General features: G+C 39.8%; 1 protein-coding gene across 2 annotated transcripts; it reads left to right on the top strand.

Moving 5' to 3' along the window:
- Positions 1–7,329: 7,329 nt before the first annotated feature.
- CDKN3 (cyclin dependent kinase inhibitor 3) lies at positions 7,330–24,014 on the top strand. 2 transcript variants are annotated; one of them, XM_041759807.1, is made up of 8 exons: positions 7,330–7,410; positions 9,535–9,617; positions 11,609–11,664; positions 12,185–12,229; positions 14,632–14,854; positions 18,459–18,490; positions 20,326–20,429; positions 22,147–24,014. In XM_041759807.1, exons 1-8 carry the CDS (start codon positions 7,402–7,404, stop codon positions 22,231–22,233), a joined length of 639 nt encoding a protein of 212 aa, XP_041615741.1. In that variant the 5' UTR covers positions 7,330–7,401; the 3' UTR covers positions 22,234–24,014. The 2 variants fall into 2 exon arrangements, with proteins under 2 accessions (XP_041615741.1, XP_041615742.1); XM_041759808.1 differs by lacking the exon at positions 12,185–12,229.
- The last annotated feature ends 1,450 nt before the right edge of the window (positions 24,015–25,464 follow it).

Below are 25,464 nucleotides of genomic sequence, written 5' to 3'. Positions count from 1 at the left end.
AACAGATTTGAAGGACAGAACTGTAATCAGGATTTGGCCACCTTGGGAAGGAACGTGGTGTTTGAACAACATCCTTCCCAGACTGAAAGCCGCTCAGACATGGATCGTCATTCCAGGCATTTGGCATGCTGGTTTATACTAGCAGCCAAGTGCATAATTGCCAGGAACTGGCCAAATCCACGGAGACACCAGTCACTTCTGAATGCTGAAAAATGTTTGTAATATACCGTAATAAATGTAAGTCTGACTCATTTAATCAGATCGGAGTCCTACCGTGGGGATTTCTGTACAGGAGAGAGATCTTTACTGAAACTACTTTACTCTACTGCCACCTTCCATTCCAGGAAGAACAGAACTATTATCTGGTCGGCCTTGCCAATTTCTGTTTTATATTTTAGGTCATTAATATGGATGCTTATAACATACATGTTTCCAACTCATTCTGAATTCATTTCAGTATGAAGTGATGAAAATAACGCTTTCTCCTTATTTTAGATTGTATTGAAAATGAAAGACAGTAATTTGAGAGTATCAGACTCTTCTTCATTCCTGACCAATTTCTCAGAGTAGTTTCCCCAAAACCAATGAACTGAGATAGGGAAAAGATTCCAGTTGCTCTTGGGACACCTGGGTGGCTCAGCCGTTGAGCATCTGCCTTCGGCTCAGGGTGTGATCCTGGAGACCTGGGATCAAGTCCCACATCAGGCTCCCTGCATGGAGCCTGCTTCTCCCTCGGCCTATATGTCTGCCTTGCTCTGTGTGTCTCTCATGAATAAATAAATAAAATTTTTTAAAAAGAGATTCCAGTTGCTCTTGCTGGTGAGAACTCACCATCTGGTTCAAGGCCTTTCTGCACTTGAAGCAATTTTAAGATGGATGTATAGCTCAGCTTCAGGAGCTGGCCAAACTTTCTCCTAATATGAAGATGGGAAATCAAATTAGCTGTTCCAGGTCTCTTCCCCAGCTACTTTTATATAGAGCCTTGAATCAAAATATCAGAAATCCTATTCTTCCCAAAGATTGATCCAGCCCCAAGATAACCGATTTATACCAAACAAACTCCCTGGGAAATTCTCTGAGCCCAGGGGTCAATTTTCAAGTGGCAATTTCATTTCATATGCTACCAATGAGGAGATTGTAATTCAGGTTAGATGATGGGGTAATTCATCCAAGGTCACACAGGTAACTGCAGAACTAAGACTTAAATTCAGGGCTTTTGACTTCAATGGCCTGGCCCTTTCTGCTAGAGCACCAGGCCTTCCTGGTGCGAACCTAGCAGGCAAGTGTGACAAGAGGTTACAAAGAGCAGAGTGCACTACTAGGGACAATAGGCCTGGCACAGGGTAGGATGGTGGGAAAAGCTGGCAGAGGACAGCAGGACTCGGGTGACTGAGGGTCAGGAGCCAGAGTCCAGTTCCAGAGCACTCCATGGGATGGAAGAAATGGCAAGAGATAATTAGGGCCCCTACTCAGAGTTCAAATATGAACAAAAGAGAAATTGTCTCAAGAACACAGCAGAAGCCTGATTAGGAAATCCTGGCACATAAGGCCATGCTGGGTGGGCCTATTACCCCAAGTATTAACCTCCAACTGAGTTTCAGAGCACTCTACTCCAGCTCTGTGAAAAGAAGAAACCATCTGGGACCAGAACAGAGACCAGCCTGTAGGTGGAGCCAAGTGGCTGCCAGTGGCAGGGCAGACAGGAAGAGCCCGGGCAGTGAACCAGGCAGGTCACTGCCATGGGAACATCAGCCTTTAGGGTTCAGAATTCTCTTCTACACAGTCTATTTCTTGGCTGCTCTAAAATGTGCTGTTGATTCTGCTTTATCTTAGAAAGACTTCCTTAAAATGGCTTAAGAGAGGGTGACCACATAATTTACCATCCAAACCCAGAAACTTTTGAAAATGAATGAGGGAGCTGTTAATAACTACGCCAGTACAACAGTCATAAGCCAGGGCTAACCCAGGCCGACCCAGACGTGTGGTCACCCCAGCTTTGTGACCAAGCACTCAGGACTCAGACATGCCTGGGCACAGCTGGTGGCGGGTGAGATAATCTTGACAGGACTGTTGACAGGAGAGCAGAGAACTCCTGGGACATAATTCATCCTAAAGGAAGAGAAAGTCAAAGTACACAAATTGGGCTTCATGACATCAAGACAGGGCCAGAGGGGAGGGATGATTCCCTAGTCCGGAAGTGTTGGCCACACCCAACATCCTGTGACTATGGCTTTAAAAAGCCAGTGCAATTAAAAAGAGCTGTTTTATTAAAATTTCCATAGAACGAAGATGCAAGCAAGATTTAGTGAAATTCTGTGCCAGCAATTTCAGCAGCAGCGACAGAGAAGGGCACTGTAGTTGGGTGGGATGGCAGTGGAAAGTCACAGCACCTTCGGTGGACGTCAGCATGGCTGCTGCTCCAGGCTTAGGCAGTGACCAGACACATTACCCCAGCAACCACGAGCAGGAGAGCCAAAGACAGTGGGTGCCTTACTCTTATATCTCAGAGCATATGGAGGGTCATCCATGAGGGCTCGCTGAACTATCATGAGGAATACAAAGGGGCTGCAGTTTCACGTAGCAGATGAAGGAAGAACCAGAGGAATATAATTTCATAACGAATGATTCCTATGACTTACTTTAGCCCCAAGCTGGCGATGCCTTGGAAACTTAATATTTCCTCAACCATCACATGAGGAGCTCATTGATGTCTAAATTTGAGAACCTTCATCATTTGGATCCACTCAATTCATATCAATAGTTTCATAGTCTAAAGTAGCCTTATACTCTCAAAATATGTATGTTGCAATGATACAAACATTTCTAAAATAATGCAGAAAATATGTGTACATAGTAATTAACACATAATACAGAAGAATTCCAAAAGTTATGAATTTTTGCTACCATTTAAAGAACAGCATCTACTGATCCTATTATCCAACTGATCAGTCTTAGCCTTTCAAAGATTTGAAATTAGATACTGTTTTGAAATAAAATGACTCATTCATCCAACTGCTAAAATGAAAAAGACAGGCAATACCAAATGTTGGCAAAGATGTCGAGCTAGAATTTTGACATGGTGCCAGTGGGAGTGTGAATAGGTATAACCTTTTTGGAAAACTGTTTGGCACTATGGACTAAGAATAAACAAACATACTTCCACTCCTAGTATATGCCCAACAGCAATGTATACCTATGTTTACCAAAAAACACGGAAAGAATGTTTATAGCAGAATTTTTTATCATAGCCCAGCACTGGAAACTACCCAATATCTATCAACAGTGGATAGGATAAATAAATCGTAGTATATTCATACAGTGGAATACTGCCATGAGAATGAACAAATATAACCACAGACAACAGTATGAATGAATCTCACAAACATCAAGTTGAACAAAAAAAGCGAGACACAAAATATTCCATTTGTATACAATTTACAAGCAAGTGAAATTAATCAATACTGTCACAAGTCCAAAGGAGCTGCTAATGTTCCATTTCTTGATCCGGGTGCTTTGGGAGCTTATCATTTGTCACTGTTAATCAAACTAGTCGTAAGTTCAGTCATATTTGAGGAAGAGTATTATGTTCTACCTCATGATGGAGCATGGCAAAGTCACATTGCAGAAGAGCATGTGGGCTAAGTGAAATTGTTATATCCATTCCAATTATAAAATATGGTACCTTTCATACTTTAAACAATATGTTAAATAGTTTTTATAACCCACTCTAATTGTCTAGTGCAAATTAGAACTCAGCATCATTCTGGGGTAAAACAGAAACCTTAGGAAGGTAGAGATGAAAATAAGAGCACCAGCAACTAGAGGACACGAAACGAGAAAGGATGCTCCAGTTTGCATCATGTGTCTTCCCTGACCTGATAACTGTGACCACAAGAATAGGGTACATTTATGGGGCAGTCTCAGTCACCTGCTCAACAAGATCATGTGAAATGAAAAAGGGGCAATTCTCCAAAGGGAAAAGCAATGGGAAAACCACATATGCCTACTGCCATGTCATACACTGTTTCTGACTGTCATCATCACAAGAGAAATTCTTAAACTTGGCATATCAAGAATGAAGAAGTATGTTCTCTGAAGTTGCATTTAACTCTAAGGTTCCAGTGTTCTCTCCCCAAACACACTTGTCAAATCCATTATCATTAATACTAAAATATCTTGGGCAGCCCCGGTGGCGCAGCGGTTTAGTGCCGCCTGCAGCCTGGGGTGTGATCCTGGAGACCCAGGTTCGAGTCCCACGTCGGGCTCCCTGCATGGAGCCTGCCTCTCCCTCTGCCTGTGTCTCTGCCTCTCTGCCTGCCTCTCTCTCTCTCTGCTTCTGAATAAATTAAAAATAATAATAATAATACTAAAATATCTTTAAAATACGGATCTAGTTGTAAAGCATACACCCAAGTGGGACTACCAATAGTAACCATGTTTCACTTCTCTTTGAGTATCTTTCAAAATACTCATCTGTCTATGGACGTGTGTTAACACTTTTCCTTCTGGTAGTTTGGATAAATCTCCCACGTTGTGTTGACCACATACATTCCTGTTAACAGCTGTGAAGTCATACACTAAAAAATTAACTGGGGACTGCAGTTGTAGCAGGCTGAACTCAAGCCCCCCCCTCCTCCTCTCAGGGAAGAATCTTGGGGATTAGAGAGAAAATAGGTTACTGTGATGCCATTTAGCCAGACAGCTCAGCAAAAAGCCTTGCTATTTTATGTGGGACCCTCCATAAGAAAGGGATCACACCAAGCAGAGAACATCTTTTTGCATAATAAGGCTAGGACTCCTATTTTGCAAGAAGTAGACTTAAAATCATGGTATTAGAACAATACACATTTCCCTCATAGACTATATACTAGGGGTGAGCATTTTCTGTAAAGGGCCAGACAGTAAATATCTTAGGATCTGCAGGCCACACAGCCCCTGGTGCAGTTACTCAGCCCGGTAGTGCAAAATTATACAGGCAATACTTATACAATTGAGTGTAGCTGTATTCCAACAAAACTTTACAAAAACAGGCCTGTGGGATTTGGTCCATTGGCCGCAGTTTGCTAACCCTGGGACTAGACAAAAACAAACAAAAAACTACATCATAGAAGTGAAATGTGTTTGTCTTTAGGCAAAGACAAAGCCTGACAGCCCTGCCGATGGAGAGAGCAGAAGCTGAAATGCTCCCAGTTTACCCTCAGCCCTCCACTCCCTTTCTACCATGAGACTACAGCTCATCGTCCCCACTCCGCAGAATCAGCAGGAGCTAGAACAGATTGATTCTGTGTTCACATCCAGCTGAGCCCAGAGGTGGCAGAAATTATACAATACTCAAAGGAGCTGGGACTTCATTCATTCCGAGGAGGAAGGTATGTTCTGAGGAAATGGAAGAGACCCCTGATGCTGAAGTTTAAAGAGATCTGTGAAGACAATGTTGGCAAAAGGGGAAAGAAGGTGAAAGTTAAAGAATGAGAAAGAATTGAATATCTACCACAGAGGACTTACCTGGAGCCCAGGTCTCAATCTTTCTTTAAACCCTTTCTTGAATCCTTTAGAAAAGAAGCTCCTAAGCCTCCCACAAGTCCCTGCTTTACTTCCTACCACTCTCTACCTCATTCAGTTTCTCCCAAACTGGCCTCCTTGCTGTTCCTTGAACAATCTAACACATTCCTACCTCAGGGCCTTTGCACCTCCTTACATTTTAGACAGACTAATATTCAAATGGTTCACTCTCTTTTCATTTGGATGCCTCAAATGACATTTACTCAAAGATGCCTTCCTTGACTTTTCTATCTAGAATAGTATCTTCATCAGGCTCTATTTTAATTTTTCTTCACAGCAATATTACTACCTAATTCTCTTCCCCAATAGCAAGTGAGCCCCATAAAGGTAGAGACTTTGGTTAATTCACTCGAGTTCACTCCCGGCATCTTGAATAGTATCTCAGACACAAGTGGTGCTCAATAAATATTTTCTGAATCAATCAACCAATCAATAAATCAAGTCCAACATGTCTATGCTGCCTAATTTTATATGTCAACTTAGCTGGGCTATTGCACCCAGATATTTGGTCAAACATTATTTTGGATGTTTCTGTGAAGGTGCTTTTGGATGAGATTAATATTTAAATTGGTGGACTCTGAGTGAAGCAGACTGCCCTCTATAATATGGGTGGGCCCCATTCAATCAGTTGAAGGTTTGAATAGAACAAAGGACAAGAGAGCATTCTGCAGCAGTCTGCCTTTGGACTTCATCTGCAAAATCTGCTAGCCCCGGTTCTAAAGCAGACTGCCTTTGAACTGCAACTGCAACTCCTCCCTGAGTCTCCAGCCCCTTCGGCTCCCGGTCAGACTTTGTGGACTTGCCAAACTTACACAACTGGGAGAACCGCTTCCTTAAAATAAATCTCTTTATTTGATTGTTTCTCTGGAAAACCCTAATACAGACCCAAAGTCAAATTATGCTATCTTCTTTACTAAAGAATTTCCCCTAATAGCTCTATACCCACGGGTTTTCACAACATGAGTCAGGGAGCTGATGTTCCCACATATTCTGCAGATCTGCAGGTAGTATTGCTCATGATGAGTTCCTACCCCATGGACAGCTAACTGGGGACCGGAGAATCGGGCAGAGGGTAATCAAACACAGTTTTTAAAGAATATAGCCGATTATGTAAAAACACGAGCACTTAAAACCATCTGGAGACTTCCTTTCGCACAATACCATTGCATTCACATTTAGTGAACAGGAAAGTGGATCTACGACCTAACCTGTCTAGATCCTCGAATGGTAAATAAAATACCAAACATACAAGCTATGTTTATATTCTGGATTTTTAGTCGCGTCCATCGTATATTTATATGACCAGATATGACCGCAGGTATAAAGTTTATGGGAGTGTGGAGCGTTTTCATGAGATGCTCCAGGACAGTGCTTCCCCCTGTGCCCTTGAAATTTCAAAATTTTAAGAAACAAAATTCCCTACCCTGGTGCCCCTCTGGAATCCTGTCACGAGAAAGTAAGGCTTTCCAGCGACCCCAAAATGTTGGGGCTGCCTTCAGATGCTTTCTGGGCTCCCGGCTTCCCGCCGTCCCGCCGCTCCCCACGGGCCGCAGGAGGGCGCCCTCCCAGCCAATCAACGCTCAGCAGGACCCTCCTCCCGCGCGTCTTTCAAAGGCCCCAAAAAACCAATGGGCGGTTAAAGGCGGCGCCAGGGCGCTCGGGGGCGGAGGAAGACACAGGGTCGGGGTCTGATTGGTTCCCGGAAGACGCCGCGCCCCGCCCCACGGAAGGCTGCACCAATGAGCTGAGCGAAGAGGCGGGCTGGGCGCGGGGCAGCGGCCGCGGAGCGGGGGCCGGGGGAGCCAGGCGGCCGCGGCTCACGACTTGAGGCGGCCCGCGATGAAGCCGGTGAGTCGGGCCGAGGCGTGGACGAGCGATGCCACTGAGACGGAAGCGGCCCCGAGGCCAGCTCTTGGGCCTGGGGCCAGTCCAGGCCTGGTCGTGGCCGGACTCGCGCTGTAACCGTCCTGGGTCGGGGAGGTGGCGCTTCCCCGGAGCGGGGAGAGCGCTGACGGAGCAGGAACAGGGTCGGTGGTGGTCAAGGGGAGGACGGACAGCCGCTGTGCACCTGTTGCGCACAGGCCGGGGACTGCCGCCCGAGGAGTCTCCTAGGCCCCCCGGCAGCCCTGCCAGGGAGGGCTGAATCCCGTTTTACGGAAGAAACGGAGGCATGGAGAGCTCAGGTGTCTCGATGCGTCAGTCTGCCCGATACCCAGCCCCAAGGGATGCCCGAGGATGCCCCGCTGGCGAGCGGTCCTCACCGCACACGGGGAGAACTTCGCAGAAGACCATTGCCCACCCCCGATTGTGGGTGCGTCGCCATCCCCCGGGGCCAACTGGCACTGCGTCCCTTCCTGGGTTCGGAATCCCTGGGCCTGGGGGAGCGGAAACGTCTCACCGTGTTTAGGATCTGTGAGCCTGGCTGGAAGAGCCTGAGTAAAGAAGCCACACTGAAAATCTTGGATCATCAAAACTGATTTAAAGAAAAAGGAAAAAAACAGACGCAAGATGCTGAGGCTCCCTGACTCAATCGCCTGCCACCAGGGTTGACAACCTATTGAATATTAAAGGGCCTTCATTTGAGCTGATAATAATAATTATCCAAAGCAACTCACATCCTTAGCCTAAATGTGGCTCTGTAATGTGATCTTGTAGTAACAGACAAGACCATTATAGAATATAGCTTCAGAGCTAGAACATTAGCTGGTTACCCCTGCTAATCCCCACGTTTCCATGTGGAGGAGCATCAGCTGTCCTTCACTCCTGGCCTCTTTCTCCGCCTGTTCCCAGAAGGGACAGAGAGATCTGATCCCCCCAGTTTGGGAGGAGCTGAATACAAGTAGCTGAACCCTTTCTTCTCTCTGCAGAGAGAGTATTCTCTGCAACACAGGAGCCCTGGGTTATCCATTGCTTCCCACGACTGGATGGATAAGTCCAATTCTGGAGTGAAGAACTGACTGGCCACTTGACCACAGCTTTAAAGCCACACCTTCCCTTTGATACTCAGCAGTGAAATTAACATATTGATCTCCATTTGCCTCTCCACTGTTTTATCTCTCAGTAGGTTCCAACCAGGAAGTAAAAAGATGTATATTTCATTGGTCCTATAAAATAACTATCAGTCATGTAGAAATTACACCTACAGGATTGAGTTCCAACTCCTTAGATCATTACACAAAGTCCATCTCAGTCTCTCTAGTCCAATGACTCACAAAGTTGAGGGCATGATCTCCTGTCTGTCCTCTCCCCATCAACCAAGCTGCTGAGCTGTTGGGCTTATTTTTTGAGAAATGGGGTAGGTAAACTACTTCTCTGGCTTCATCTCCCCTGCTCTGATATCACAGTTCCTGAAAACAAAACCTTTCTCCTTTTGCCTTTATTGCCTTAATTTCTTCCCTATCTACCTAAAAACCTCCTGCTCATCCTTCAAAATCCAGCTAATGTCTCTCCTCTGAAGCGTTCTCCAGCTCTCTAAGCAGTCACTCCCTTCCCGGCTCTAAAAATGTAGTTTATGCTTCCATTTTAGCACTTTCTTTTTTTATAACCTATGCACACATCTCTCCAACTCTACTGAAGCTATTTATTTTATGGATCTTTGCATCTTCAGAGCTTGGCAAATGAAGGTGTTCAAGAAATGTTTGTGAATGAATGAATAGATCTCCTCACTTTATGGTTGTGAAAAACTGAGACCCAGAATAAACTGAAGTTGCTTGTCTGAGATTATATAGTAAATGGCAGAGCCAAGACCAGAATCCTGGTTTGTTCCCAATCCAACTCTCTTTCCACTGCAGAGCACTGTAATTATTAATAGGACAGTAAGAATCAATAATTTATTATTGATAATGCTGATCATTCTGATATTCCAGATTGAATAAATTGCACATATGCATTTAGTGTGTGTTTAAGCGAGAATCAGCTTATATGTAAATATTCTTCTTTACATTTATTTAACATAACTGATTTCTTTTGAAGCCTAGTTCATTGCAAACAAGTGAGTTTGACTCATCAGACGAAGAGCCTATTGAAGATGAACAGACTCCAATTCAGATATCCTGGTAGGTTAACACTTCTGATAAATGATGACCTAATTATTTGTTGTGTACATCATAACGTATGTAGATCCATAGTCTGTGTATTGAAAATATTTATTGATTCTCTTCTGCTGATTGTAATTCTAATCTTTAAGGGATCCTCTAACCCTATTATTTACTATCTATGATAGAATAAGGCTCTCTTTTGGGGAGAGGCAGGCAGAGAAGGAAGTCATTCTTTATGTTAGAAAACCATATAGAGAGAAATAAGTAAGGAGTTGAGATAGGATCAGACTATCTCCTATTAGGACCAAAACCTATTTATTCTTTTATGACAAAAGAATAATTTACCAAACATAGGATGAGATATTTAATTGTTTATCATTTAGTCAAATCCTAGAACTACTTGCCACAATAATGTATCTATTAGCAGACCCTGCTTAAGATAAAAGCCACATTACTATAGATATAAGAGCAAAAAGAAATGTTTCTATACAGATTCAATTTCCAAATCTTGACAGTGACTTGTTACACCAGAATCTCTACAACAATCAATGCTTTCCCTTATCCCTGTAAATGTAATAATCTCTAAGAAAATCCCATTCCCAACTATAGGAAGGGGAAAAGAGTATGTTATCCCTGCCATCAAATAGCAATTACCTTTCCTTTCTCCTTATACTCCTCTTTAAAACTCAAAAACTCATCTAATTCCCAAAGTCATATGGTATTTATATGATGCCCTCTGTTTTCCTCTAAACTCCTCTTTGGCTTCTACCTGCTTTGTCCCTGAGTACTGCAAACTGAGAATATGATTTCTTGAAATTATTTTATCTTAACCAAAATCTATTACAACAAAGAATGACCTGTAGTTTTTATCATATGATATTATATCTGCTTAAGGAAGTCCTACAAAGAAATCTTAAAATAGTAATATAGAATGAATCCTGGGGATAAAATCATCAGAAGGTCATTTTCTGGCTTATTCCCCAAGATAAATACAAACCATTTCCGATAACATACCACAGGGTAACTTCAGTATGCTTTATACTAGCCGTAGGCAATCTAGGCATTATTATTTTTAGGGTAAATTTCAATTACCAGAGGTGCCTGGGTGGCTCAGTTGGTTAAGCGTCCAACTCTTGATTTCAGAGATCATGAGATGAGTTGGGCTCCACACTTAGTGGGAGTCTGCTTGTCCCTCTCCCTACCAACCCACCCCATCCCACCTCCACTCGTGTGCTCTTGCACACACACTCTCTTTCTCTCTCTCAAATAAACAAATCTTTTTTTCTTTTAAGATTTTATTTATTGATTCATGAGAGACACAGAGAGAGGCAGGGACATAGACAGAGGGAGAAAGTAGGCTCCCTGCAGGGAACCTGATGTGGAACTCGATCTCAGGACCCCTGGAGACTGCCCTGAGCCCAAGGCATATGCTCAACCACTGAGCCACCGAGGCATCCCAAATGAAAGAAAAGAAAAAGAAAAAGAAAAAGAGAAAAAGAAAAAGAAAAAAGAAAAGAAAAAAAGAAAAAAAGAAAAGGAAGGAAGGAAGGAAGGAAGGAAGGAAGGAAGGAAGGAAGGAAGGAAATTAAATTGTGACATGTGACAAAGCAAATGATAAGTCCCTGTTTTAAAACTTCCAATCTGGAGATCCCTGGATGCCTCAGTGGTTTGGCGCCTGCCTTCGGCCCAGGGAGTGATCTTGGAGTCCCAGGATCGAGTCCCACATGGGGCTCCCTGCATGGAGCCTGCTTCTCCCTCTGCCTGTGTCTCTGCCTCTCTCTCTCTCTCTCTCATGAATAAATAAATAAATTCTTTAAAAATAAATAAAACTTCCAATCTTTCTGGTCCTTTTTGTGAACAACATATTGATATTTGCATATGCATTTTTGTTTTGTGACTATGATAAAACTTTAAAACACCCTTGTTCAGTGCCAAGCACAGATTTGTTAAATTGAATTTCCATTTATAACTTAAAAACTGAACTAAACTTCAAGTTTTATTCTTTTCAGGCTACCCCTGTCACAAGTGAATTGTTCTCAGTTTCTTGGTTTATGTGCTCTTCCAGGTAGGTAAGACTACAGTTGGCTTCCTATTGATATACTTAGGATAATTTTTTTTTTTTGTCAGTTAATAAGTCACTGTACTGAGCAATACAAGAATTTCACAGATCATCACCCTGGGGAACTCAGTAGTGGAAGCCCTTGTGTGGGCTCTAGTTAAAAAGCCACAGATCACTCTTCAGCCCATCCAAACTCATTCACAATTCTGCATTTCTGGTTTACCTACCTTAATAAAACCTAAACACTGAGATACAGGGTGAGGCTGAGGACAACTGGCAGGTACTTGTTACAGAGACGATACAGAATAAAGAATCTTTGGATTAGGAGTTCCTTAGCTGGGGTTCTAGGAATCCCTACAATTATATTCCTAAGAATATAAGAAATTGAAATCCACATTCAAAATGAAATTGAAACATAAATGATCATACAGGTGTGACCTTATAAAGTAGCTGTGTATGTGTTTAAATATATTTGTTATATGTGACCAAACACTGACTTTTTCACTTGCCTTATTACTGCTTGTAGGTTGTAAATTTAAAAATGTTAGAAGAAATATCCAAAAAGATACAGGTAGGTATAACATGAAACAACCATATTAATAGCTTTTCCTAATAACACTGAAAATCTCGTTGTCAAAAAGAACAATGTTAGTCTCTGTTCAGCATACCAAATGAATGTTTGTTATTTCATAGTTTCAAACTATAGACTTAGACTCTACTATGCAAAGATGTCTTTGCGAAGGGCACAGAGAACTAACTCCTTGTTTACTAAGCATAGCATTGCCTTTCACTGATTGTTGTAGTTATACATAGAAATTCCATTTGAGTTTAAAATGTCTAAGTTGGAGGGTGGTAAATACATTAATAGAAAACTGCCATTTCACTGCCCAGATCTTTGAGCATACTATCCTTTCCAGACTTGATTGTGATCCTAGAAATTAAGCCTGAGCTGAGAACCCAGAAGGAATGGTGAAATTGAACATCCTGGGTAGAAAATTTAGAGAGCCAATATCTGGGTGGGAAAGATGAAGTAGGGTTTGATTTTCACAAGCTCAAGGATGCTTATACCACTGTAGCCTCAAGTCTAATAATCCCAAAATATCCTAATATCCCACCCCATTTTGAAATTTACATATTGCACGGTGCTAAAAAACTTGGATTTTCAAAACACTGTACCTTAGTTGGCCTGGAATATCTCAAAGCTAACAGTCCTACCTATGTCCTTATAATACACCAAAATAAATATGAATAAATTAATATACACATGTGTGCACACACACACACACACACACACACACATCTTGATTCTGACCATTATAAATTTTTTAAATCCTAAATTTTTTTCCTGCTTGTTTTGGAATATCAATTTATTAATTTGCTTTCTCTAATTTATTCCTTACCTACCAAAAAAGACTTACAGAGGCTAATAGATTAGTTGAGTCTTACAGTATTTGTAAAGATTCTCTGATTTAGAGATACCTGCCATGATAGGAAGTTTTCATTTGGAGAACATTTAAGTCATAACCAAAATATAATGACAATCACTGGCTCAAGAACCAATCGTGTACATTTTGGAAAACCCTATTCATTTAGTATTTTCTATAAAAAGGGTTTCCAGTATTTTGCCAAACCTTCTGTTTTCCAATGAGATCTTGAATCCAATGTATAAAAGACGACAATCTGATAGGAGAGACCTAGAATCTCCCTGCATCACCCCCCGTGGTTCCCTCCTCAGAGTCCTTTCGAGAAAAGTTTGAAAACCACTGTATAATAGAAATTATCCAATGTGTGCAAGAGGCAGATAGAAAATTACTTACTCTTAAAAATGGTTAAGTATGCTGACTTCAGGTTTAATGCTCTTAGAAGTACAAAAAATAATAGTATTATCTAAAGCAGCACTGTCCAACAGAAATATGATGGGAGCCAGAAATAGAAGCCTTGTATGTAACTTTATATTTTCTAGTTGCCATATTAAAAAAAGTAAAAACAGGTCAAATTAACTTGATATATTTTATTTAACCTAATATAGCCTACATAGTATCCTTCAATGGTCTTAATCATAAAACAAATTATTAATGAAATACAGGGGTTTTGTTCTTAATCTCTGAGAACAGATATGTATTTTACACTTACAGTACATCTCAATTTGGACTAGCCACATTTCAAGTATGTATCTGGAGGTTCATGATAAAAGGCGCTTAGTTAAATGTCCCCGGATTTAGAAGGCAGGGAGAGAGAGAGGAGGCTGAGTTCTGCCCGAATTAGTTATTCATTTTGAACCTAATACTCTACAGTGAGTATCGCCATAAGAATGTTCCAGTGTATAGAATGGCCCATAGTACTACTGCTTGGTTCATATTCATTATACTGAAATTAGCTAAGTCACTTTATTCTATTTCCTAGAGACCTTGGCCATAAAATTAAATGCATGATGGTGTAACACAATATAAATAGAAAGGAGAACATGAGTTCAGGCACCATGGGTATACTGGAGTTTTTATATACAAGGCTTAGGATAAAACAAAACGGCAGAGTGAGGAAAGTGGCAAACATGGATTTTGTGAGAAGAAAATGGGGGGATAATGTGCTATTATTTCTTCACAAGGGCTTATTTTGAAATATTAGATGTTTTGAATTTTATTTTTAAAGTTGTACTGAAAATGGATTTTCTTCAAGAACAGCAATATAGTTGACTCATCTTAAAATTCAGTTAAAAGCATTTTGAATTAAGTCAGGCTTAATTTTAATCACCTTTTGGTTCACATGTTTTTAATTTCTATTTTGTGCTTAGTAGCTTGATTTTTACCCTACTTTGAAGATGAATCAATATTGCTTTAGATTATCAATAAGTATTTCAAATTTATAGATTATCATGTGTTATCTAGTTTGGCTTAAGAAATTTACCACCACATTCTCTGTCTTGATTGTATTAAATTTGTAATATTTTGTACATGTATCTTGGTCTATTGGCAGAAGAACTAAAAAGCTATGGTATACAAGACATATTTGTTTTCTGCACCAGAGGAGAACTGTCAAAATACAGAGTCCCAAACCTTTTGGACCTCTACCATCAGTACGGAATTATCACTCATCATCATCCAATCCCAGATGGAGGGACTCCTGACATAGCCAGCTGCTGTGAAATAATGGAGGAACTTGCAATCTGCCTTAAAAATGACCGAAAAACCTTAATACAGTACGTTTTTCTTTTCTCTGTACATGACATGAGGAGAATGGCATAGTCAGAATGATTTTTCTACCTATTCCATCCTTACTCAGTTATTGCCCACCTTATAGTTTGGTGTAAGGATTAAAAGGAGATAAGGCATGAAAAGTTCTAGCACAATGTCTGCTACAAGGCAAGCACTCAGATATTTGCTCTGCTACAAGGCAAGCACTCAGATATTTGCTATTGTTACTTTTGATGAGTAAGGACAATAAATGAGTAGATCTGAAAAATTATAGAACAGGCTTACAGGCTTTTTATTCTTTCCTTTTGCCTTAGACCTTTACTTATAATTTTGGGGACCCTCTTCCTCCCAAAAGGTAGGGTATCATTCTTATAATAGCCTTACTCATTGGTCAGCTTTTCAGTTGCTTAGTTGCTTCTAACAGCAAAAAAAAAAAAAGTATTTTAAAAATTTGCAAAGGGATCATTCATAAGCTATGAGCCATCTTAAAAATATGAAATCTTAAATATATGAAGATTATATTTGAAGATATGAATTTGCCACCAGAATGAAAGAGGGACTCTCATTGTTCGTCAATGGCTGTGCACAAGCTGCTGGTATGGAAGTTTAAAACAAAATAAAATGGGCCAAAGGGGGAAAAAAGGAGGAGAGAAGGGAAAAAAAAAAAAAAGTAGCTTGAAGAAAGGAAAAAGGGAGTGACAATCAGCAGTAGACAGTAGCAGTACAAAGATGGGAAGTGCTGCTGTAGATAATACAGTAGATCTGCTCTGTCAGAAGTGAGACACACAGCAGAGGAGAGCCAGCCATAGGGAGCAAACTAGTCCTTCTCTGTGCTTCTTGTACTTTCTGTATCCGGATAAACTCCTTAATCCTTTCTGGAACAAGATAGAGTATTAAATAGTTTGATACCTCAAAAGCCCTAAAGTCATTGCTTTGAACTAGAAAGTATGCAGACTATACCAAATAACCAGTTAATCTCGGGGCACCTAGGGAAAGGGCAAGCCCAGCCAAGCTGCTCTTCTTCAACCTAGAGCTCCAGGGCCTCATGCCAACAGTTCCCATTCTGAAGGCAAACCAACTAGTACAAGGGTCTTTGGGGACACACACTGTGGCTGAACTAAACTCTAATGTACAGAGGGCTATAGCCTGGAGAATAGGGAATAAAGAACTAGAAAGCATCCTACATTCTACAGTTTCCAACCTTCCTCTAGAGAAAAGCATAATCTGTGATTGTAAGCAATTACTAATTGCTTTGCTAATTATAACAGCATAATTCTAGGATAAAGTTGTCTATACTAAATTTTCTAATAGGTCTAAGTAAAATAGCATTAAATAATTACATGTAGCTCGTGAAAAATAATTTCCAATTTTTGGACCCATCTTTCAAATCCGTTCTGATTTTTTTTTTTTAATAAATCTTTGAAAGCAGACTTGACTGAAGTTTCCACAGCTCAAATTAGCTCAGATTAGTGAAATTTAACAAAGTCTACTGAAGCAGGTTCTAGCACACCAAATGCTGTCTGATTTTTGAACAGAATACAAACAGGATGGAAAGATGGTTGGGAAAAAAAAAGATAAAAGAAAGAAAAATGGTCGGGCAGCCTTGCTTATGCAGAATGCTTCTGGCTCCCTAAAATTAAGCATCTGATGACTAGAAATTTCCATCGTACTAGAGCTTTCCACGATATCTTACAGTAACTAACATTGGGATAAAAATAATCTTCTATCCATTCTGCCATCTTTGAGTGCTCACATTGCTAGATGGCTCTAGGGTTTATCCCTCAAAAACTGAGTTTGTTGTCTACCAGCACTGTCTCGCTGATTCTCCCTCCGCATTTTTGTTCCTTTATAAAATCAGCAAACACTGCTTGCCTGCTGTACTATGCTGGTGTAAAAAGTACTACAAAGCTTAGAACAACAAAAACTTACTCTCCCCCACTTCTGAAGCTTGTTAAGTCCAAAATCAAGGTGTCAACAGGACCGTGTTCCCTCGGAGACTCTGATAGGACCCTTTCTTGCCTCTTCCTAGCTTCGGTGGTGGCCATCACTCGTTGGCATTCCTTGGCTCACAGCTGCATCACTCCAACCTCTGCCTCTGCCTCACATGATTCTCTTTGTGTTGCTGTGTCTTTTTGGGGTATTTCCTCTTGGAAGAACACCAGTCATACTGGATCAGGGCCCACCCCAGCGACCTCATCGTCATTTGATTACATCTGCCAAGACCCTACTTCCAGATAAGGTCATATTCACAGCATGAGGGATTAGGACTTCAACATATCTTTATGGGGATATGATTCAACCCACAATACCCATTATGTACCAAACACTATGAATACAAAGTATGCACCATGGGGCACAGTCCCCCATTCACGGAGCCCGGGCCAACAGCCCTGCCATGTGAGTGCAGAAAGACTCGCACAGGGAGTACACAAGGCAGCACAAAGGACATGGCTTCTGTGGGAGCACAAAGGCAGGTCAGGAAAGGCAATTGGAGCTGGGTTTTGAAGGATGAGCAGGAATCAAAGGAAGAAGCATAAAGGTATAGGTATGCAGCAGTATTCATCCTGTAGAAAACCACTGATGTGTTCTGCCTCCTACCTTTCTGGGGTAAACCCTCATCTCTGAAAACAGCCCTATATTTGGGACACTTTGTAGAAAGCAACCTCATGAATACTCTGGGGGTCAGTACCTACTTGGCCCTCTGTCTCATATCCTCTCCCAAGACGCGTATCTGCTGCCTCATCTACAGGACACCGCAGCAATTCATGTTCCTGAGAAGTCATCAGCACCACGCTAGGCTCAGTAAACCCCCTAGGAAAGTTAGGAATCTCGTAAAACATTTTTTAAGCATCTCTGAAAGTAATTAGAATGAATGGTTTTGTGCTTTGAGGTTTCATCATGATTTTTTTTTCTGGAAAATCCAATTCTGCACAACTGCTGATTTCTTCAGAAGGCCAGACTAACATTCATTGACTTCTTACCCTGTGCTGAGCTCCATTGTAAGGCCTTTACAAACATTAGTTATCTCATTCGGTTTTAACCAGGATGCAGGTACTGTGGCTGTCACCATCTTACAGATAAAAAGGCTGAGGCCCAGAGAGGTTAAATAACTTCTTAGGTTCACACATGTCACACTGACAGATGCACCACTCAGCCCCAGGCAGCAGGGCTCCAGAACCCAGGCTCTCAACCTCTGTAACACGCCACCTCTGTATTCTTTTTAGATAAATGAAGAGTTGTCATACAGACTTGTTCCATAACCACTAAGGTTTTATGGAGACAGAGGAAAATAAACTGGCAGTTGGTCAAAATAATCTAGTTTCTATTTAGTAACATGTCCCTCTTTCTCATAGGTGGATCCCGGTATTTAAAAACATCAAAAAAGGCCCTATCTACATTGACAGTTAGAAGTGTTCAGAGTACCAACAAATAAATAAGCATGTTTGCTCTTGATTCATTTAAAAATATTTATTAACCTCTGCATGCCAGGCATTGTGCTAGTAGGCACTATTCGGTTTAGAAATAGAAGGCAGAAAAAGCAAGTCTTTAGTTCTAATTAGTGAGGTGGAAGGAAAATGTACAATATTCAAAACTGTGCTTCCCTTTCAGCTGTTATGGAGGACTTGGGAGATCTTGTCTTGGTAAGAAATGTATTTTCATTACTCAGTATTTTTTTTTTATCCTCATAGTAGGTGAAAGTATCCTGTTTCTGGGCCGTATGCTCACCTTGTGTTAAAATGAGACAAAACACAATATAAGTCTGCTAAGACCTAAAGAATTATGTAAGGCCCTTAATTTGGTATTCTCTAGAAAGCCAGAGTGCAGAATGGGAGGTATTTTCAACATTGTTTTGAGGTTTCTGCAAAACATTATTTCTAAGTCTTAGCACCTGCATTCTTGCATTGTGTTGTGTTTTCGAATGTTTTCCCTATGCAGGTGTTATGATACTGACAGCAAATTCTAAATAATATCCATCATAAGTATGAAAACCGAAGTTAATTATAATTACTTAATGCAATTACTGTTCACTTTTTTTTAAAAATGTGTTAGAAAAAAAAAGTAGCTAACAAACTGCCATACTGGAGAAACAGTTATTCCTTTTAATTAATGTTGAACAGTATTAAAAACTTTTATGCTTCTAAGGACACTATCAAAATGAAGACAACTTACAGAGTGAATAAAAATATTTGCAAACCATATATCTGATAAGGGACTTCCTAGAATATATAAGAACTCTTACAACTCAATAATAAAAAGAAAACCCAATTTAAAAATAGGCAAAGGATCTGAATGATATTTCTCCAAACAAAATATACTAATGACCACTAAGGACATGAAAAATGCCTAACATCATTAGTCATCAAGGAAATGCAAATCCAAACCACAGTGAGATACCACTTGATATCCATTAGGATGCCCATTATCCAAAAAAATGGAAAATATGCATTGGGATGTGGACTTTCATACACTGCTGAAGAGAATGTAAAATGGTGCAGCTGCTCTGAAAAAAATCTGGCAGTACTTCTTCAAACAGTTAAACATAGAGTCACCACAGGACTCAGCAATTCCACCTCTAGTTATATATGCCCAAAACAAATGAAAACACAAAAACTTGTACGTGGACATTTATAGCAGCATTACTCACAATAGCCCAAAAAATGAAACTAACCCAATGCCCATTAACTGACAATGGATAAACAAAATGTATATCCATATGATGGAATATTATTTCTTCATAAGAAGGAATGAAGTAGTTACATGCCATAATAGGTGAGTCTTGAACACATTATGCAAAGAAGCCAATCCCAAAAGCCCACATATGATTGCACTTATATAAAATGTCTAGGTTAGGCAAACCCATAGAAAGTAGATTAGTGGTTGCTTAGGGCAGGTAATTGGGGGCAGGGAGATGACAATAGGAGACAGGATTTCTTTTTGAGGGGATGAAAATGTTCTAAAATCGACTACAGCGATGGCTGCACCAATCTGTGAATACACTAAAATCCACTGGATTGTGCACTTTAAACTAATGAATTATATGGTATATTAAAAAGAACTCAATAAAGCTGTTAAAAAGAATGAAGCCAGTTTAAACTTCAACCAACCATAATCATTTGAAATCATAATTTAACTGTCAAAAACACCTACTAAATGTCTTTTAATTCATTTTGCACACTGACACCAAAACTCCATCTTCTGCACCAGCGGAAGTCTAATTAAATATACAATGCTGGGACACCTGGGTGGCTCAGCGGTTGAGCATCCACCTTCAGCTCAGGGCGTGATCCCAGGGTCTCAGGATCGAGTCCCGCATCAGGCTCTACCCGCAGGGAGCCTGCTTCTCCCTCTGCCTATGTCTCTGCCTCTCTGTCTCTCATGAATATAAATAAAATCTTTAAAAAATAAAAAATAAATACACAATGCTCTACCCTATCATTATTTAATCATATACTATTTTCCTAACATGTTCCATTAGTAGCCGCTTGTCTCCTGCTCTACCTGTCGGACACAGTTTCACCACAGCAAGCCATCGACAGCCTGAGAGACCTGCGAGGGTCTGGAGCAATACAGACGATCAAGGTAAGGAGGCTGCCCGTTCCTGTGTGCTCGCGGGCTGGGGGCAGTTACACCACAGTGGAATTCATCACCCAAAGGGCAGTGAAAACCCAAAGCACTCTATTATTCATGTATCACCTGTTCAGAATTTATCTTTAAATATAAACATGTTAAATTAATGTTATATTAATATTTATGTTAAATATAAACATACTGAAGAAATTCACGGTATTTCAAAGAAAATAATGAAAAATCTGAACTTTTCGAGTTTATTCTTGCCAGATCTACTATTGTTCAGTTTTTGCCCATTCAGTTCTTTGAATGAATTTCAAAATTTTACCAAATGAGATGATTACAATAAACTCAGTAGTTTCTTGGCCAGAAAGATCTAATAAAGATCCTATCATATCACCAAAAAAGTCAATGAAGACAGATGGATGACTAGAATACAAAAAAAAAAAAAAGAAAGAAAGAAAAACACCCCTCAAAACAATGCTAATTATCCTTTGCTGTGGATAACTCAAGTGACAGCTTACACATTTCCTCTCCACTTAACACTTAAAAATCTCTGCAGTAGCAGTGCCCCAAGAATATTATTAGATATTAATGTTCCTGAAAGATTCTGCAGATTTCACTTTGTTTCTGGATTTGTAAACTTAATTTGTCTTCCTTTCCCAAGTGCCCTGTCTCAGCATTAGGACTCAATCACGGAATCAGGCACAAGAGTCCTGGCCTTTAGCAGCTTCCTGGACTCGAGTCCCTCTTCCCAGAGTCAGGGGTCTACCCAACAGTCATGAATGTGAATTATTAATAGTAACTGACAAATTCACCAACCAGCCTGATTCTCAGGGTTTAAATAAGATCATTCAAAACAATCCATAGAGGATCCACTTCACTGTACAGGTTCTGAAAAGAGAGAATTCCCCTTCTTACCTCTTAAAATCAAATGATTCTTCAAATTCAAAATGTTTTCAGGTGTCTGAAACAAAACCAAATGGTCAAACATATCCACGTGTGTGCACGTTACATCTTTTATCCTGGAGACAATGAAGCCCACGTCATATGGGCTGTCAGTTGATCACCTCAGCACTCTGTAGCAAACAGGCTCTCCCATCTCCGTGCTGATACAGCTAGCAGTGCACAACGTTCACTTCCCAGTAATGATAAGAAATGAGATTATTGGCAGAATAAGAATATCCTCTGGGAAACTATTAAAACTGCAAATAAATTATTTAAAGCCTTTTTTCACTTATCTGTTAAGATTAGTGATTTTTTAAACATTGACTACTATGAACATTGTTCCAGATGGATTATGTCACCCCAAGAAGCAGAAATCTAGGGCTTCCATAAATTAAGAAATAGTTTCTTGAATATACCATTGTTAATTGCTATAGAAAGTACACTCTCCTCCCTACTTAACCCCAGAGGTAAAATACACTAGCAAAAAGAAGGCCTTCATGTAATATTCTTAATTTTAATTTGCTCCTGCCAGGAAAGTGAGAAAGGATTTTTCAGATTTATAAAACATTCATGTGTACTAAATGCTACCTTCTGATTTTTAAAGCAATATATGCAGCTTTACTGAAAGGTAAAAATTCTCATAATGCAAACACTTCCTTACTCAAAAGTTGTAGAACTTTTCTTAGCAATTATTTTTTTATTCATAATTGCTACTGGTATTGTGACTACTGTGCTAACTAGTTTTCTACAGTATATTTCAATGTATCTTTACTTTTTTCAGCAATATAATTATCTTCATGAGTTTCGGGACAAACTAGCTGCACATCTATCATCAAGAGATCCATTATCAAGATCTGTATCTAGATAAAGAATTTCAAATAACATATATATGACCATGTCTGAAATTTAAGCGCTATTTAACATAATCTGTATTGAAACTTACTAGTGTTACCAACTTGAATGTAAATGTGTATGTGCAGATATTCCTAAAGCTTTTATTGACAAATCTGTTGTGTCTCTTATCTCTTATAGAAGATTGAAAAATTGTTATACAATTTCCTTTTTTAGAAATACATTGGCTTCTCTGGTATATTTCACCTGGAAGTAATGCTGAAACAAGCATATGGAAAAATAGCTGACTGCCTATCTTTATTATTTACCACACTTTTACCTCATTTTACAACTTGTAACTACCGGGTGGAATATGCCATAGTAGTAAATATAAAAACTGGTAGGAGTACCCAAGCTAAAATCAAATAACTTTCACCCTCTATTCCTCCCACATTTTCTCCCATGTTTTTTTCTACTTCATAGACCTACAAAAGTGTGAGAGATCCTATGAATTGTCTTGGTCACCTCCCACCCAATACTGGATCATCCCCAACAGGTGTTTATCCAGCATTTGCTACATTTTCAGATATGAGGAATCCACTGGGTCAGACAGCTGCTTTGTTTTTAGAGCATTCATGTTTTTGCCCTAGGGACTACACATTTAACCCCTCTTTCACATTTATGTTGGAAACACTTATCCACAAATTAAGTCTCCAATTCTCTTGCTGCTTCACTTCACCCTATGCTACTGAACATGTCTTTTTGTCTTAAAATGTAATGCTAAGCAGTCAGCACTGTAGGCAAGGATGTTTTAACAGGCATGGGGGCTTCAGCACTACATACAGTAGTCCCTTGGCTGCTGGCGATCACAAATGTGAAACAAGAGTCAATAGGCACTTCCACGCCAAAGTAAATTTCACATCAAAAGTTCATTTCTGAATAATCATGTGATTGCCAGTTTTCTTTTGTCTCACACTCTTCTTGCTGCTGCTGATCTACTTTAATTTCATTGGGGACACTTTAAAACAATTACTAGTGCTATTTGGGATCTTCAGAGAGACAGTGTGTTCCATAATATAAAATCAGTATTTTAATACTTTTATATATGCACTACTTCAAGAATCTAGAATATAAGAATACTAAGGAAGATGGGAGAACCACATATCCCACCAGTATCTGAATACTTAAACGAGGGGTTTCTTATCTAAGATAATAAATGCCAAAAGTTATAGCCAGAAAAAAAGTTTTTTTAATAAGTTCAGGCTAGAGTAATAAATTGACCTTCTCCATGGTTTCAGTATTACGGCCAAATACATTTAAAATCACAATATTCAGGATCCCTGGGTGGCTCAGCAGTTTAGCGCCTGCCTTCTGCCCAGGGCATGATTCTGGAGTCCGGGGATCGAGTCCCACGTCGGGCTCCCTGCATGGAGCCTGCTTCTCCTTCTGCCTGTGTCTCTGCCTCTCTTTCTCTGTCTCTCATGAATAATAAATAAGTGAAATCTTTAAAAAAAAAATCACAATATTCTATTAAATTTTAGGACATCGTTGAAATTGACATTATCAAATCTTACATTTCCTTCTTCTTAATATGAATATATAGCTTATTCATGAACACTTAAAGTGGAAGGAAAATATTGGCATGGATTAATCAAATCCTTAAATAATCAACTGAATTTTCAAAGTGCATGCTTCTCTCATTTTTACATCAAATGCTAGTTTAAGCCTTCCATGTTTAAAAATACTTACTTTAATACTAAGTATTAAGGGAAAACATCAATTACTCCATAACAGAGAAACATGGAAGAGTATTACTCAGGTAATTTTACACTGTTGGAAAAGTATTTTCTCTACCTAACCTGTGGGGATAGCCCTCCCTCATCACAAGCAGAGAGACAATCTGGAGTCCTGGTCACACACAAGCCAGAGTTAGCTGCTGAAATTGAAACTGACACAGACTCAGCCATTAACCATAAACTACACAAGGAAACATTTGAGACAGTTTTTATTTAATATACAAAAGCAAAATAAATCAAGCTCTAAGAAGATAGGACTATTTATGGGCATTTTCTCTGGACAGTGATACCACACCAATCAGGTTAACTCAGATTTAATAAACCATGAGCAGATGGCTAACTATATGCCATGCTTTCTCTCAGTAGTTTTAGGGTCTACCTAGTAGTCAATCTATTACTTAGGAAATTTTTCTTCTCTAGACTATATGAACGTGGTTAGTGAAGAGATGTGTTTTAGGAAAAGCACTGTACGATAAAATGAACTTCTCCATGTGAAGATGCTCTCTACATCTTTGTGTCCACAATGTGCATTAATAAAATTAACACAGGATGAAATCTTCACTCTGGTCCCACAGGTCAATCACTCTATACAGTTAATACTGCTTCCCAAAACTAAGTTGAACAAGCAGCAGAGTTGTTTACTTCTTTTAGATACTTAGCTTTAGGACTCTTAATTTTAATGAAAGGGAAAATTGTTCTAAGAAAGCTATTCAACATATCCAGAAACAGAGCCACAGTTTTTCTTTTGGCATCACTTCTAAAGTATTAGTTCAGAATCTTCTTCTGAGCTATAATACTGGTACCAGAGACTCATTAGCTGCCACTCTGACCATAGGTCAGTGAGTGGTTTGAACAAAAAAAAAGCTTAAATAATTTGAGACTAATAGTAGTAGTTTCCCAAAATTATGAATAGGAGTACTTTTATGAACAATGCTAGACAGGTATCAATATTTTTATCCTTCCCTTTGAATAGAGTTGTTTTAAAATATTTTTGCTGTCAAAATTTCTGATTTATAATTATACCGTACAACTGATTATTGAGAGATGCACATTTGTGAGTGTGATAAATAAATAAGTAAACTAGATAAATACTGTTAAATACAGATCACTATTTAATTGGGTGGGTGTGATATATCACACTATGACGTAGCCACACCTAAAATCAAAGCTCACACCCCTGCAGGGTAGGATACACACCAGCCATTATTTGCACCATGGCAATAATATTCCTTGAATACTGTTCATAAACATATAACTGGAAGAAAAATATGGCAAGGAAAACATTCTTCTAGCTTTTTTTTTCTTAAGATTTTATGTATTTATTCATGAGACACACACAGAGAGGCAGAGATATAGGCAGAGGGAGAAGCAGGCCCCCCACAGTGAGGGTGAGCCTGATGCAAGACTCAATCCCCAGACCCCGGGATCATGACCTAAGCCAAAGGCAGATGCTCAACCACTGAGTGACCCAG

The sequence above is a fragment of the Vulpes lagopus genome, chromosome 6 (assembly GCF_018345385.1).
Source record: "Vulpes lagopus strain Blue_001 chromosome 6, ASM1834538v1, whole genome shotgun sequence".
Taxonomy (NCBI): domain Eukaryota; kingdom Metazoa; phylum Chordata; class Mammalia; order Carnivora; family Canidae; genus Vulpes; species Vulpes lagopus.
This window is presented reverse-complemented; position numbering and strand designations above follow the sequence as displayed.

Bases quoted from the DNA above. Each gene is read 5' to 3' on its own strand.
- CDKN3 (XM_041759807.1), top strand. The intron at 14,855-18,458 runs GTACGTTTTTCT...CTTCCCTTTCAG, and splicing joins GACCGAAAAACCTTAATACA to CTGTTATGGAGGACTTGGGA. The intron at 20,430-22,146 runs GTAAGGAGGCTG...TACTTTTTTCAG, and splicing joins GAGCAATACAGACGATCAAG to CAATATAATTATCTTCATGA.